The following is a 15,198-nucleotide window of genomic DNA, read 5'->3' as shown; positions in this document are numbered from 1 at the left end:
CACTTGGGGTCTGTTTTCTCTAACGGTAAACTATCGAGGGGTGTGGTTTGTGGCTGTGGGATATCTTTTCTCTGTGATGCAGCCGATCTGCAGAGGGTATGCTTACTCTGAACTTGTCCAGGTGGTGGAATAAATTCTCTGCCTTTGGTTCCAACTAATAGGTATGTGTAGCAAGGACTAGTCAGTATTAGTCATTTTTTCATTAAGTTCATTTTCCTCTGATTTCAAGGGCAAATGAATCAGTAGGAAGTTAGGATAGATGGGCTACAATTAATTGATGCTTTTGGAAAGGTGGGAAGAGGTGTATCCCTTCTCATCTCCAGCTCATTAGCCAATAGTGAGCTGTATCACCTCTAATCATTGACTCTCGGGTTGCATGATTCCTGAAAGTAGCTCTTTTTTCCTGCAGCGTTTACCCAGTGCAGGGGAAGGGAGGTTGGGCACTTATCTCTGTGATGGAAAGGAGAAGGGTGGGGTTTGTATTTGCTGGGGTGGTTTTGCTCACCATGGCCAGTAGTGGTGAGAACCCATCCCTGCGGGCAGCTAAGGGTCCTCCTGTGCAAAATTAAGAGTCCTGTGTGCCACTTATGAGGGGTGGAGGGTCGCACAAAGAGAAGCTAAAATAAAATGATGCTTAACATTTTTCTTAGTGTATGACGTGTGCCCAAATCTCACTGTTCTAAATATTTGCATCAAAGGGAAATTATGCTTTCACATTTTGAGACAATTGAAGTAGGTAATATTGACCATGGGAATAGAATGGTGAGAGGTCAAGGCACTTGAAGCTTTGTGCACAGTCCGGGTCCCCAACCTCTACTGATTGCCACCCCCCTTTCTTTACATAAGGATACAGTAAGTTCTCACTTAACATTATCAATAGGTCCTGCGCCTTTAAGTGAAACGATGTTAACAAAACCAGTTGTACCATAGCTAATTCATATAAACAGAGTTAAGTTCCTGCTGCATCTCGTCAACTTACAACAAAATGACAGTGAGCGAAATGGTGTTATCCGAGGACCTACTGTAAAAGGATTTCCCTGGTTTAAATCACAAGTATAGGAACAGCGTTAAACTTTCTTGTCAACTTGTAGGAAAACCGTCTGTCCCCTCTGACTCCTTTTTTATCTGCACGAAAGAACCTCAGCTGCTTAGGCTCCTTCGTTAGAAGAGCAAGTCTGGCATTATTGCTGGATCTGGCTCCTGACTAATCCTCTCCTAGTTAGATTTCCTTGCTTTAGCCACAAGCTCCCATGCTTCTAGTGGCTTCCACTGCAGAAAAAAATAATGGAACTGGTGAAAACTTTTGGACAAAGGATGTTAGTTGATTCTATAAGCAGCAGGTGGGGGCCAGAGACCTAACCCAGGAAGTAAAAGCTGTGCCCATTCTGGCTCTGCTGCTGATTTAGGAATAAACTTCCTTAAGCCCTCCCTTTACGTGGTTTCCTTCAGTCCTCACACAACATCACTGCAAGGTGGGTATTCTGTCCCTTTTCCACGTGAGAAAGTTGCAACTCAGGTCTTGCTGCTGAGATGCAGCAACGGAATGAGAGCCCTGCTTCTCAGATTCCAAGTTCCATACTTGACAGTGCTGTCTGGTAGCCTCTGTTCCTGGCTTCCCATTTCTCATCAGGGAATAGAGTCATTTAAACATTGGGTGCCCTTGATATAGCAAGATGATGCTTTGACTTGTCCTCAGCTTTGGTTTATCCCTTTCGTTCTGGGCAGGCCTAGCTGGGGTTAGGAATGTCCTCAAATGAAGTTCAAGGTCAAGATTGAAACTCTATATGACAAGCCAGTATAGGAAAATAGACTACAGCTTGCTTACAGTACACATTCCTCCTGGAATATGAAACGAGTGAGAAGTGGCTTTTTGGAGCCAAGTGACTTTCAGGGTGGTCCTGAACACACCTGCCTGTCTTTGAAGAGCACGTGAGAAGCCAAATGACATTAAAGAGACTTTGTTTATGAGAGGTGCTAAGATCAAGCACCTCAGCTCAGCAGTGATCCTTGCTTTTGAAAATGTAAGTATTGAGTCTTTTTTAAAATTCACATAATGAAACTGCACACATTCATGTATAGCTGAAAAATTAAGCCCTTGAAGTCCATTCCTGGACGGGGGTTAGGAAATAAAGTACTCTGGTTTGAGAAAGCAGGGATCCAGCTCCTGCTTGCCTTCACAAACTGAAAGACACAGCTAGTTCTTGGTGTGTGCAGCTTCAGGTAACCCATTCAGTGAGGGAAAATGACAAGTAGGGAGAGGCCTGTCTCGCTGGCTTTGAACATTCGTTTCCTACAGCCTCGCAGGTGCACATATGCTCAAAACTCTGTACCGGGGTTTTGCTTGTTAATGGAAACTAAATGTGATGTGTGCTAGGAATTCTAGAATTTTTTTTTTAAAATATATTTTATTGATTTTTCACAGAGAGGAAGGGAGAGAGATAGAGAGCCAGAAACATCGATGAGAGAGAAACATCGATCAGCCGCCTCCTGCATATCTCCCACTGGGGATATGCCCACAACCCAGGCACATGCCCTTGACCGGAATCGAACCCGGGACCTTTCAGTCCGCAGGCCGACGCTCTATCCACTGAGCCAAACCGGTTTCGGCGAATTCTAGAATTTTAGAAAACATTTTAGCTATGCATTGGGATCATGCAGTGACAGTTGGATCTCCACTGGTTTTACCTCAGCACCTTTTTTTTTTTTTTTTTTTTTTAAATATCTTTATTGATTTCAGAGAGGAAGGGAGAGGGAAAGAGATAGAAACATCGATGATATAGAATCACTGATTGGCTGCCTCCTGCATGCCCCCTACTGGGGATCAAGCCCGCAACGCAGGCATGTGCCCTTGACCAGAATCAAACCCGGGACCCTTCAGTCCACAGGCTGATGCTCTATCCACTGAGCCAAACCGGGTAGGGCGACCTCAGCACCTTTTGATACAGATTTGTGTGACATCCTCTTTCAGACTGCTTCCTAGTGTTGGGGGCAGTATGATTGCCTACTTCCTGTGTGGCATCTTCAACGAATACCAATAACTGTTACTAAGGAAGGAACAAAGGGCTGTCCAGTGATGAATGGTGTCCCCGGTGCTGAAATACCTTGCGTCTTGCGCAATACTTAGAGATGCAGGCCACGCCACCACTGCTTCGGGGCTTGGAGGTTTGTTTATTTGTGCCCAAGAGTGGAGAAAATAACCTGTGCCATTGCACAACTTTGGCTCCATTGCCCTCAGATGATCTGTGTGAGATATAAACACCTTTGTTCTTGACAAGCCATGTTCATTCCAAGAAATTCGTCTTAACTGGGTATTTGTTTCTGGGAAGAGCTCGCTTTATATTTACTCTGTTCCAATGTTATTAGAAACCTACACTCATCTCACAAAGGAGGAGCAGCACATCACCTCCAGAGATGGCCAGTGTGTCGCATCTCCTGTGTGGGCTGGACTTCTGACTCATTAAATGTGGGAGAATAGCCCTAGCTGGTTTGGCTCAGTGGATACAACAACAGCCTGTGAACTGAAGGGTCCCAGGTCCCATTCCAGTCAAGGGCACATGCCTGGGTTGCGGGCTCCTGGGAGGGGGGGGGGGGGTAGAGTAGAGAGGGAGGCAGCCAATCAGTGATTCTCATCATGGATGTTTCTCTCCCTCTCCCCTCCTCTCTGAAATCAATAAAAACATTTTTTAAAAAAAATGTGGCAGAATAATATTCTGGTAGCTTCCACTTTTGCTCTTGGAAACCAGGTGACATATTCCCAAACCGGAAGCTTGAGTTGAACTGAATGTTTTGTGAGGGACTAAATAAGAGAGACCATTTGTAGAACTGAATGCTACAGCCAACAGCACCAAAAATTCAAATGACATCCTCCCAGCTGAACACAGCCTCCCCTGCTGATACCTTATGGTACAGAAACATCCAGCTGAGTCCTGCCAACCTAGAGAATTGTGAGAAATGCTGTTTTAAGCCATTAATGGTCTTCGGATGGTTTGATAACAGCAGTAGGTAAGTCAAAGAAGAGGACTGTTGAAACTAAAGGGCTGGGATTCAGTTTGGCCTTGTCAGTTCCATTAACTGCTTTCCTGTGATTGGAAGCCAGATGTGCCCAGAAAAGGGACACCACCTTGTGTAAATCCAGGGGGCACTATTCATATTCCATTTAATGGCCCTCAGAGCCACTGCAGCCCCTTTGTTCATTCAGCACATCTCAGCTTGTCAAGTCAAATTGCTTCTGAGCCCCTGCCTGGCCTTGGAATTCTTGGCTACATCCATGTGGAAGTGGATCAGGAAAAGTGACTGTTCTATCAAGACATGGCTGGTCACTTTCCTGCTCAACAATTGACCTGGCTTCCCATTGCTCATTGGGTTAAGTTCTCATTCTGGCTTTCAGGTTTTCCCCTGAGCTGGCTCAATCTAACTGTTCTTCATCATTCCCCTACACACAGACTCACTGCAACCAGACCAGTCTCCAGCCCCTTTCCTGCTTCTACTGGGAAAGCCTCCAGCGTCCCTGGAAGTGTGTCCATTAGGCACAAAGCAGTACTATCGGCAAAGGGGATACTTGGAAACACCGAGTTGAAGTTGGATATCAGTATGTTCCTTGTTTCCATGGTTTTTCAAAGCCTCCCTCTTGGGGTTTCCATGAGGAAGAGACAGAATGTAACCTTTCCTGGAGTGATCTGATCTGGAAGGAGCCTTTTTTTTTTTAAGTGATGAGTTTTTTTTCTTGAGGTAAAATTCACATAACATAACAATTAACCATTTTAAAGTGAACAGTTCAGTAGCATTTAGTACATCCCAATGTCGTCCAAGCTTGGCCTCTATCTAGATCCCAAACATTTTCCTCATTCCCAGGGGCGGGGCCGGGGGGGGGGGGGCACACTCTTTAATGGGTGTGGAGTTTCCTCTTGGGATATACTTTCTTTTTTTAAAAAAATATTTTTTTATTGATTTCAGAGAGGGAGAGACATCAATGATGAGAGAAAATCATTGAGCAGCTGCCTCCTGAACACCCCCTACTGGGGATCGAGCCTGCAACCAGGGCATGTGCCCTGGAAAGAGCCTCTTGAGAGACCAGAATGCTGGGGTTGGGTGTGGGGGAGGGTGGCGGCAGACTTTTGGAACTTAACCTACCTGATCAACCAACTGGGCCACACCAGCCAGGGCTCATCTTCCCTTCCTTTTTTTTTTTTTTTTAAATATATTTTATTGATTTTTTACAGAGAGGAAGGGAGAGGGATAGAGGGTTAGAAACATCGATGAGAGAGGAATATCGATCAGCTGCCTCCTGCACACCTCCTACTGGGGATGTGCCCGCAACCCAGGTACATGCCCTTGACCGGAATCGAACCTGGGACCTTTCAGTCCGCAGGCCGACGCTCTATCCACTGAGCCAAACCGGTTAGGGCTTCCCTTCTTTTTAAGTAGCTTAGTGCCACCCTGTCCCCCCAAGAATCAGATCCCCTAAAACATCACCCAGTTCCTTCTTTTTGGAGAGGGACACAGATGGTCAATGTTATGTAGTCTAGTGAATTGATGAACCTCCTTTACTGCTGAACCCACAGAGCTCCCAACTCATTCAACACCTTGATGTTTATTACCTAAGTGTGCCCTCTAGGAGTTTACTTTGGTTGATAGGCCCCTTTCTAAGCATCCTGGGGTCCTCTGTGTCTCACCTGCCTATAAACCACAGGGACAATGGTCTCTCCATCAGACTGGGGCTCCCTGGAGGGGGGGGGGAGTGTTTTACTCCTCTGGAGCTCGTTTGAATGCCCAGGGAATGACTGAGTGCCCGTGTCCCCATAGCCCAGCAGTTACCCTCCACAAGAGAATGGATGAAGGACCGGGGATCCAATTCTCCAACTCAGAAGACACATGGATTTGGATCCTTGAGATCATGACTGAGTCGGCAGAGTGTGTCTGCGTTCAGGCCGGGGCTGTTGCCCTTACCTGTGTTGCAAACCTGCTTTCCCATTCAAGGGTGGGGACCAGGGCTGTTAGTATTGCCCTTCGCAATTCTGGGAAAGGCCTGGCCTGCTGATGTGACAAACTGCTGGGCATGGTGCAGAGCCCAGGCCACGTGTGCCTTCTGCCCTGTACTAGAGAAGAAGCCATCACTGTCCATTCATTTATTGAGCCCCTACTATGCTCTGGGCATAGGAGATAGAGAAGGGGTGGGGGGTGGGGTGGGGAGCAGACTCATCCTGCTACGCAATGAAATAACAGGGAGGACAAGGTCACTCCAGCATGAGACTGACAACAGTGCCCATTTATGCACGACGGCTTCTTGAGCCCGAGAGTCCTGGAAGGAGCCCCATGGTGTTCACCGCAAGCCTCGCGGGACGTGCCGGCATTGAGCACAGGACAGACACAGAGAAGGGGGCTGGCCTGGCCGGCTCGTCAGCTGTCGCGTCCAGGTACGGAGGAGGGTTTTCATCCTCTGGGAAGCATGGGATGGGGGCTCTCACCCTGGCCCGTGGTCCTCATCCTCTGCCTGGGAAGAGTTTTGTACGTGGACGGTGGTTAAGGGAGGGCTGCCTGGCTCCTCCACCCTTGGAGCCTTCCCTAGTCACTCCACACAAGGCCCTCCATTTGCCTAATTCATGTTTCTGGCTGTAGATATGTAGGGTGACCCAATTACAGACTCACCTGCCATATCTTCTGTTATTCAGTCGTATGTGCCTCAAGAGCATGGACAGAGCCAACCCGCAGTTACCCTTGTAAAGGAAGGGAAGTGGTAAGCCAGTACTTAAAATCCCAAAGGCCCCCTGGGGGTATGGAAAGTGCCTTGGTCAGGGAAACAGGAGGCACAGCTTTTAGTTCTGGCTCTGCTACCGGCTCACTGAAAGATGACGTAGCATTCTGCCCACATTCTGCATGAGGGACATTCATTTCCATGTTGGTATTGGGGTGACTCCCATGGCCCTTCAAATGGAATGGCTCAAACATTTAGAAAAAAATCTTGGAGGAAAATAGAAGATTTCCCCCGTCTTTATAGCCAACAGCCTATGTTGGAAGGAGTAGGTGTTCTGTTAGGAAAGTGAGAGAGCTACTACTACCTGACTGTGGGAGGGTTTCCACCCTAGGGACCCCAGCCATGGGACCCAGGAGAACAGTGTGGTGTGCCAAGGGTAGCATCCTGCCCACGCCAGGGAGACTAGCTCCGTCTGGGTAGGGCAGGTGGTCAGGAAAGGAGAGATGGGGCTAGAAGTTAAGTCAGTGAGGGCAGCCCCGAAGGATGTGGGTGAGTCCTTAGGGCATTGGTCTTGATCCTGAGAGCACTGGGGGTGAGGGGTGGGAAGGTAGAGGGTGGGTAAATGATGGTTGTTTTCTTTTGGTTTTGTTTTTCCTTTTCACCAAAGAGTTCTAGGCTGCTCTGATTTGAACTTTTAAGATCCTTGAGGGTGCAAGGTGGGGAATTGATTAGTTTTTCCAATTCTAGGCTTTAGGTAAAAATTCCCCAAGGCAATTTTGAACCTTTGGCAAAACCAGCTTCCTTATCCCTGCACCTACTCCCTAGGCACGCACAGACCACCAGGTCTGAGGAAACAACCAGGGAGCCGAGCATGTGGCCAAACCACGGCTGGCCCCACCCTTGGCGATGCCAGCCTGGCATGTGTGCCCGTGGCCAGAGATCCTCCCCCACCTCCCTGACTTGTTAGAGGCCAGGATGACTCAACCCTCCCCAGGGAGCACGTTGAGGGCAAGGTCTGGCCAACACTCACCCATTTTTCTCTTTGGTTGGATAGGAGGTATTCCTGGAAAAAAGGAAAGAAGGAATGAGGGCTGCACCGCTTCCCTGGGGGCTGGGTGAGGTGGGAAGGGCTCATGGCTCTTTGGGGCTCGATGCCTGTGTTGGGTCTTCAGTGGAACTGCAGACACTCCCCACTGTCCTCGTGTGGCTGAGCTGCTTGGCTGCTCCTGCGGGGAGGCAGAGTGGAGGAGTGGGAAGTCATTGGCACCTGGCACCGCCTGGGCATCTGTGCAAAAACACTGAACTTATCTGAACCTTAGTTTCCTCACTCATGCTGAAGGGACTATTCTGAGATTTAATCACATGTGAGCATAGTAGGTGCTCAATAAATATCTCTTATACTCCCATCCCCTGCTTCCCATGGGTTGTTGGATTTGGAAGAGAACTCTGAAATGGTCTAAAATTCATTTTATTGAGGAAACTAAGGCCAAAAGTGTTTGGTAACAAGTTGGTTTTCTCTATTTTTATATTTTTTATTATAAAAGCAGTCTTTGAATACTTGCCCACTATAAAAAGAATTATGTAATGGAGAGGCTTGTATAGTAAAAATTAAAGTCCCTCTCTACTCTCTCTCCCTCATCTCCACTTCCTGTCCTAGATATATATCATCACTGTTGACAATTTGATAATCATCCTCCTAGAATGTTCCCTATGCATGTGTATGTATGTTTGTATGTCATTTTTTAAAAAACAAGTAGGTTCCTGTCATACATGTTGTTATATAACTTGCTTTTTCCACTTAACCAGTATCTTGGAGAACTTTCTGTAACTTCCCACAGGTCTGCCTCATCCTTTTCAATGGCCACAATGGCTATATATGGATGTGCCTAATATATTTTGACCAGGAAGCTAGGCTTCTGGCTCAGTAAATCTGGCTCCAGAGGATGCAAAGCATTTGCCTCTGCCCTTAGGGTGACTATATACTCCTACTGAAGGCTTTTATGTTATTTCTAAATTCTTGCCATTGCAGACATGTTGTCAATGAATGCTCAGGTACAACCTCAGGGCTACGTATTTCTACTTGATAGATTCCCTGATGCGCATTCCAACTTTGAGGACTATTGTCAACATTTCCTCTAAATCAGTGATTCTCAACCTTCCTAATGCCGCGACCCTTTAATACAGTTCCTCATGTTGTGGTGACCCCCAATTTCATTGTTACAAATTGAACATAATTAAAGCATAGTGATTAATCACAAAAACAATATGTAATTATATATGTGTATGTGTTTTCCAACGGTGTTAGGCGACCCCTGTGAAAGGGTCATTCGACCCCCAAAGGGGTCGCGACCCACAGGTTGAGAACCGCTGCTCTAAATAGACAGGTTATAAAGTGCTAGGTCTTTCATACCCTCACCAACACCACTTAAATATATACATATAATGTTAATAATAAGAAAAAAAAACTGCTCTCTGTCCAGACTAATATCCTTGTCCCCCCCAGGACACGACTCCCACATTGAGGACCCTCTCAGGGAACGCAGGTTCATTTTAATAACTCTATTGGAGCCCGGCCAGCGTGGCTCAGTGGTTGAGCATCAACCTATGAACCAGGAGGCCATGGTTCAGTTCCCGGTCATGGCATATGCCAGGGTTGCTGGCTCGATCCCCAGCATGGGGTGTGTAAGAGGCAGCCGATCAATGGTTCTCTCTCATCATTGATGTTTCTCTCTCCCTCTCCCTCTCCCTTCCTCTCTGAAAACAATAAAAATATTTTTTAAAAAATTAATTCTATCGGAAACAAATAGAACTAGAAAGCTTGGACTGTGGCTTGGGTCACATCTAGTCGCTGATCTGTAGCTCCAAATCCATTCACAGTATCAAAGGTAATGACACCAGAGGGTGCAAAACATTGACTTCTACTCTTAGAGTGCCTATATTCCCATATGCCAGAGATATCCCAAGTTTACCTGGTGTAGTTAACACTTCTAGTGTCCTGGTTTGGATCATTTATGTGGACACTCTATCCCACCCCATCGCATGAGCGACCCCTACTGGCCTGGAAGCTAGGAGCCGGCTTGGTGAACCGACCCACTCAGAACCACTCCTCCAGGGGTTGCCCGCCTTTGTCACTCACCTCCCGCCTGCTTCCCCATCAGCGGAAAGAACTGGCTGGCTTTGTCCCTCTTCACCTCCTGAAGCTGGAGCTGAATGCTGGGGGCAACGCCTTCCTGAAAAGGCAGAGAGTTTGTCAGAGCGAGAGGAAGGCTGGCGGGGAGACAGGTTTCAGTGACATTTGCTCTGTGCTGGCCCGGGGCTCTTTTGCATATATTACACAATATGATGCAGTAATAATTTATAGTCAACGTTTCACCTACTGTGTTCCTGGCTCTGTTCTAAGCACTTTAACATTTATTCTCTTTGATCCTCACCAAAACACCATGATGTAAGTACTATTATTGCACCATTTTATTTTTTTAAAATATATTTTTATTGATTTCAGAGAGGAAGGGAGAGGGAGAGATAAAAACATCAATGATGAGAGAGAATCCTTGATCAGCTGCCTCCTGCACGCCCCATTCTGGGGATGGAGCTCGCAACCCGGGCAGTGTCCTGACCAGGAATTGAACCGTGACCTCCTGGTTCATAGATCCACGCTCAACCACTGAGCCACACCAGCCGGGCATTGTCACCATTGTCCAAGGTCACCAGCTAGGAAGTGAGAGCGGCTCCAGGACTTGAAGCCGTCACCTGCCTCAGAGGCTCAAGCACAACAGCATAATTTCGTTTACTCTTCACAGCCACCATATGAAGCAGGGACTATGAGTAATTCCCATTTTGTAGATGGAGGTTAAGTGATTTGTCCAAGATCACACAGGAAGTGGTAGAGCTAGGATTTAAACTCAGGCAGTCTGGCTCCAGAGCCTGGATTCTGCTCCACCTGGGGTCATGTCCCCAACATAGAAAAGGAGGGGCCGCTGAGGGACTCAGGGTGGGCACCCCGAAGGCAAGATGAGACTGCTTCCCCTCCCAACCCCACCCTGGTCTCCTTTCTTCCTCGGGCAATCTCTTCCCCCGCCCCGCCCTTGCCCCAGATTCACCCTGCCCTAGAGCCTGGGCCTCCCATGAGGAACGTGGCCTGTGGCCTGGGATAGAGTCCACTACTTTGGGCAGACATTTTCTTTCTTGAGCTAATGCGGAGAAAGTTCTGGACCAAGGGCTATGGATTGAAGTCATGCCTCCATTAGCCTTGGCCAAATTCTCTCCTTCTGTGGCCCCTGCTCAGAGGGGGAGAGGCTCACTGGTGGGAGTGTGACAGCGGGTGACATTCATTAGCCCTTCTTCATGTCCCTGCATCCCCGGTGCCTGGCACAGCGCCTGGCAGACAGAAGCTCAGCCCGGGTGGGTTAAAGAACGCTGAAGAAGGGCCTTTCTCTGACAGTGGGAAGAGGGAAGAGGATGGGATCTCCTTTTTCAGGAAGGCTGAAGACAGGGCGAGTGAGCAAAGTGATGAAGCACCTGCCAGGAGGCTGGGAGCCGGGGCAGCAGGGGGATGGGGGCTCCCTCTTCATTCCACAGTTTCCCCAGGGGCAGCGCTGGTGCTCCAGGAACCAGCAGGGACCTGGCTGGGGTGCAGATAAACCCCTATTCCTCACATAGTTTGTTTCGCCCCAACTTTTAGGACCAGAGTGGATTTTCTTCTAAGACGTGGACCAATTCAGTCCCTTCCCATCTGTCTCCTCCCCCGGACGTCAGTGGCTGGGGCAGCTTCTCGGCTGGAGTCGCCTGGCCTGGCCAGGAACCGGAATAGTCTCTGGGGAGATTTGGAGCCATTTATGGAAAGCTCATGAAAACCGCTGTGCCCTGGTAAGAGGCGGCCATCGAATACAAGCTGGGGAGAAGGGCTATTTATACACTAACACTTACCTTTCCCTCACCCACTGGGTTTTGGGGGGCGGGGGGTCGTTCCCAGGAGACATCCTTCACTTTCACTCGGGAAGGACTCCTGCCCCCCTCTAAGCCCTCTCCTTATCCATTTAACCCAGTGGTCGGCAAACTGCGGCTCGCGAGCCACATGCGGCTCTTTGGCCCCTTGAGCGTGGCTCTTCCACAAAATACCGACTTCTGTGCATGGGCCACGATGTTTCAATCGCACGGTACGTGCGCGCGCCCGCACCTGGTATTTTGTGGAAGAGCCACACTCAAGGGGCCACAGAGCCGCATGTGGCTCGTGAGCCGCAGTTTGCCAACCACTGATTTAACCCAATCACCCTTGAAAACACTGAGGGAAAACTGCAGGCAGGGAGCCTGGGAGCGAGGGAGGGGATTGGATGGCCCCTGGCAGTGCCTCGATCCCTCCCTTCACCTCACTCCTCTTATTCCAAGCCCTGTGTCTCGGGAAGCAGGGGGATGGGATGCTAACTGAAAATAAAGGAGAAGGAGCTGGAGACCAGCTGCCCAGTGAGGTGCTTGCAGGTGGAAAGCGAGCGGTACTAGTTGAAGTTGATGATGTTCCATGTGGCTGCATAGGGAGCCCCCGTCACAGCGCGGCTGCCCTAAGCCTGGGTCAGGTCCCCTGATCTTTGGCACAGACTTCGTAAGCTTGAAAAATGCTGTGAGGGTCAGGGTATTTCCCCCATCTTTCTGGCGAGGAAACTGATCTCCAGAGAGCAGCAGTGACCTTCCCAAGGTCACACGAAGTCCATGGAGAAGCAGAGACTTGAACCCAGGCCTCCCCATCCTTTTGTCTTCTCAACGGCACACACTTCCACGCTCAGACAAACCGGGAAGGGAACCCACCAGGAATGGCTGTTCCTTCGATGGCTGTTCCTGTGGCCCGTGTCCTCCCCATCCTGGGACTGGGAGGAGCCAGGCCTGGCCTTGTCCCACTGTCCATCCTCCTGGAAGCCTTCCCTGGGCACCAGTCCTGCCTTCCGGTCTGGTGGCCTCTCCTCCATCTGCCTAGAAGCTCCCCAAGGTCAGGATCTTTGTCTCCCCTACCACATGGGGTGGGACACAGGTGCTAGGTCCCAAACCTTTTGATTTCTCCCCAGTGTTTGTCAGGGAATGAGAGTTCTACGTGTCAGACAAAACAGGGATCCTGCCCAAGTTGCTTCCTTTGAAATTCTGAAAATGTCCTCTGAGACCCAGACACATAGTCAGACCTTGGGCAAGGGGTGCAGCTGTGCTTTTGAAAGTGTGTAACCTGGGACAAACGACCGGACCTTTCTGTGTCCAAGTTTCCTTATCTATGGAATGGTACTTTCCCCATAAAGTGGATATGAGAATTAAATGGGTTAATGTTTATGAGGCATTTAGGGCATATATGTCAAATAGGTGTTAAATAGGTTCTCTCTCCCTCTCTCTCTCTCTCTCCCCCCCCCCCCCCCCAGGCATGTGTCCCTTTAGAGCTCAGTCAGGCCAGGGGCCATGGCCTTGCACCTACCTACAGAGGGGAATCGGACCACCTGCCTTGCAGTGACAGCCTGCTCTCCCCTCAACCACAGATCACGCCCTGCCTTTCCCCAAAGTTACCTCCAGGGTCACGGTTACCAAAGACCCTGCTTCAGTGCCACCGGGGGCCAGTTCCTTGTCACGTGCCACGGTGCAGGCAGACAGCCCCGTCAGGAGGAACAGGGCGAGGCAGAGCGGCATGGTGAGGGCGGCTCTGTGCTGGGCCCCTCTGCGCGTCCCTCTCGGCCTGCGGGGCCGCCTCCAGCAGGCCAGTCCTCCCTCTGGCTCCTTTGTAGCTGAGGGAGGCTCCACCTGCCCTTCTTCCTCCAGTTATCGGCCCTCCCAGGGACATTTCCTGTGACTCCCCTCCCTCCCAGCTGGAAAGGCCAATGATATCAGAGGAGGAACCAGCCCTCCTGCGCCACCGCCCCCAGCACCTGACCCCAGGGCTCAGCGCTCTGATGCAACAGCCGCCTCACCCTCACTGTTGGCTGCTTTCCCTCCGGTGGCAGGTGCACAAGGGGGCAGGGTGTGGGACCTGTGCTTCCAGCTTCCTGACTGCAAGCCCAGGGGCCTTGTCACCTTGGAAATGGGAGGGGAACTGGATGGCTCCTCCCTTCCAGGTGCTCTGCCCCGCCCTGAGAGAGGCCTCTCCCCAGAACTTAGCTCGTGTCCCACCACTGTCTCCCCACTTCCTCAGTGTCCCCTTCTGCCAATAGTCCCATGTGCACACAGGAACACAGGGCTTGCCCTGAGAGAAATAACACAGTGCTTAGCGAAATGAGGCTCCTCACAAGTGGGAACTGGGATTTGCCAGAGAAATGGCTTCCTGCTCGTGTCATCGGCTCTAAGCTACCTTCCCACTGTTGCCAAAGTGATCTTTCCAAAGCCCTACCTCCAGCTGTTTCTCCTGCTCACATACTTCCAATGTCTCCCCATTGCCCTCGGCATAAAGTTCAAGTTCCCTAATTTGGCACTCAAGGCCCTTCTTCACTTAGTTCTGCCCTGCCTCCCATCCACCCACCCATCCATCCATCCGTGTAGAACAAGGGACCTGCGGTCAGAGAGACCTGAATTCCAGTCCTAGCTCCCCCACTAAGGAGCTGTGTGACCTTAGGCACATTACTTAGCCCCTTCAAATCTTAGAATCCTCATCTGTAAAACGAGATTAATAATAGCACTTATTTCCCAAGCTGTTCGAGGATGAAACGAGATAATTCATGTGAAGCACTTAGCACAGTGTGTGATGGTAAATATTTAATACCTGTTAACTATTATTACTGTTGTAATTATGGACACTGGGCGAGGCACTCGGCCACAAAAGAGGAATAAGCCGCCTTCTCTGTCCTACAGCATCTCACAGGCCAGGAGAGGGAACCTCTGGTTGGCAGCTAAGCTGTGTTCAGTTAGTGCTGGCATAGAGATGGGAGCTGGGAAGGGTGCGTCCCCTCCCAGTTTGCCCCATAGCCATTCCCTGCCCCGGGACAGGTGAGATTTTTCACCCCCACACTTTGGCCTTTGGCTGTTGCCTCTGCCTGGATCTCCTTTTCCACCTGGTGAACTCCCACCCATCCTTAAAGGTCCAGCTTATGGCTATCTCCTCAGTAGGGTTTTTCTGCCTCTATTCCTAACTCCTGCAAGAATTATTTGGCCCCTTTCCTGGGCTTTCCCAAGTAGCTCTGATTTGTATATAGCTCTCAGCTCTCCTTCACTCTCAGGCTGTGTCCTGAGCAGAGGTAGGTGCCAAGAACAAGAATGGAGGCAAAACCAGCCCCTGCTCGGCTCACGGAGCTGCACAGCCTGGTGCCAGCCTGCTGGCCCCTGAAAGAAGGTGCTTTGCTCTATTTCTCCCAGAGGGCCAGTGGGTCTGCCAGATGGGGAGGTGATCATGCCAAGAGCTCTCTAGAGTGGGCTGTCATACATGTGTACCTGGCACACAGTAGGTCCTTAAGAAACAGGCAGTCTTTCTGAGCTCAGGCCAGTGAAGGCAGCGATGAATAAGGGCAAGTGTGGAGGTCTGAGGGCGGATAACCATACACACACCTCCTTCCTCC

At 49.8% G+C, this 15,198-nt stretch overlaps 1 protein-coding gene across 1 annotated transcript; it reads right to left on the bottom strand.

Annotated features, from left to right (window-relative positions):
- Window positions 1-7,822: 7,822 nt before the first annotated feature.
- On the bottom strand, window positions 7,823-13,345 carry TAC4 (tachykinin precursor 4; the record flags this gene model as incomplete). The annotated part of the gene is made up of 3 exons (XM_081108966.1): window positions 7,823-7,917; window positions 9,828-9,921; window positions 13,226-13,345. The coding sequence occupies 3 exons, from the start codon at window positions 13,343-13,345 to the stop codon at window positions 7,823-7,825; spliced, it is 309 nt and encodes a 102-aa protein (XP_080965092.1).
- Between the last annotated feature and the right edge of the window lie 1,853 nt (window positions 13,346-15,198).

This window comes from Myotis nattereri (assembly GCF_964212035.1).
Source record: "Myotis nattereri genome assembly, chromosome: 16".
In the NCBI taxonomy this organism is placed as follows: domain Eukaryota; kingdom Metazoa; phylum Chordata; class Mammalia; order Chiroptera; family Vespertilionidae; genus Myotis; species Myotis nattereri.
The sequence above is the reverse complement of the archived record's forward strand: the minus strand, read 5'-3'. Positions and strand labels throughout refer to the sequence as shown.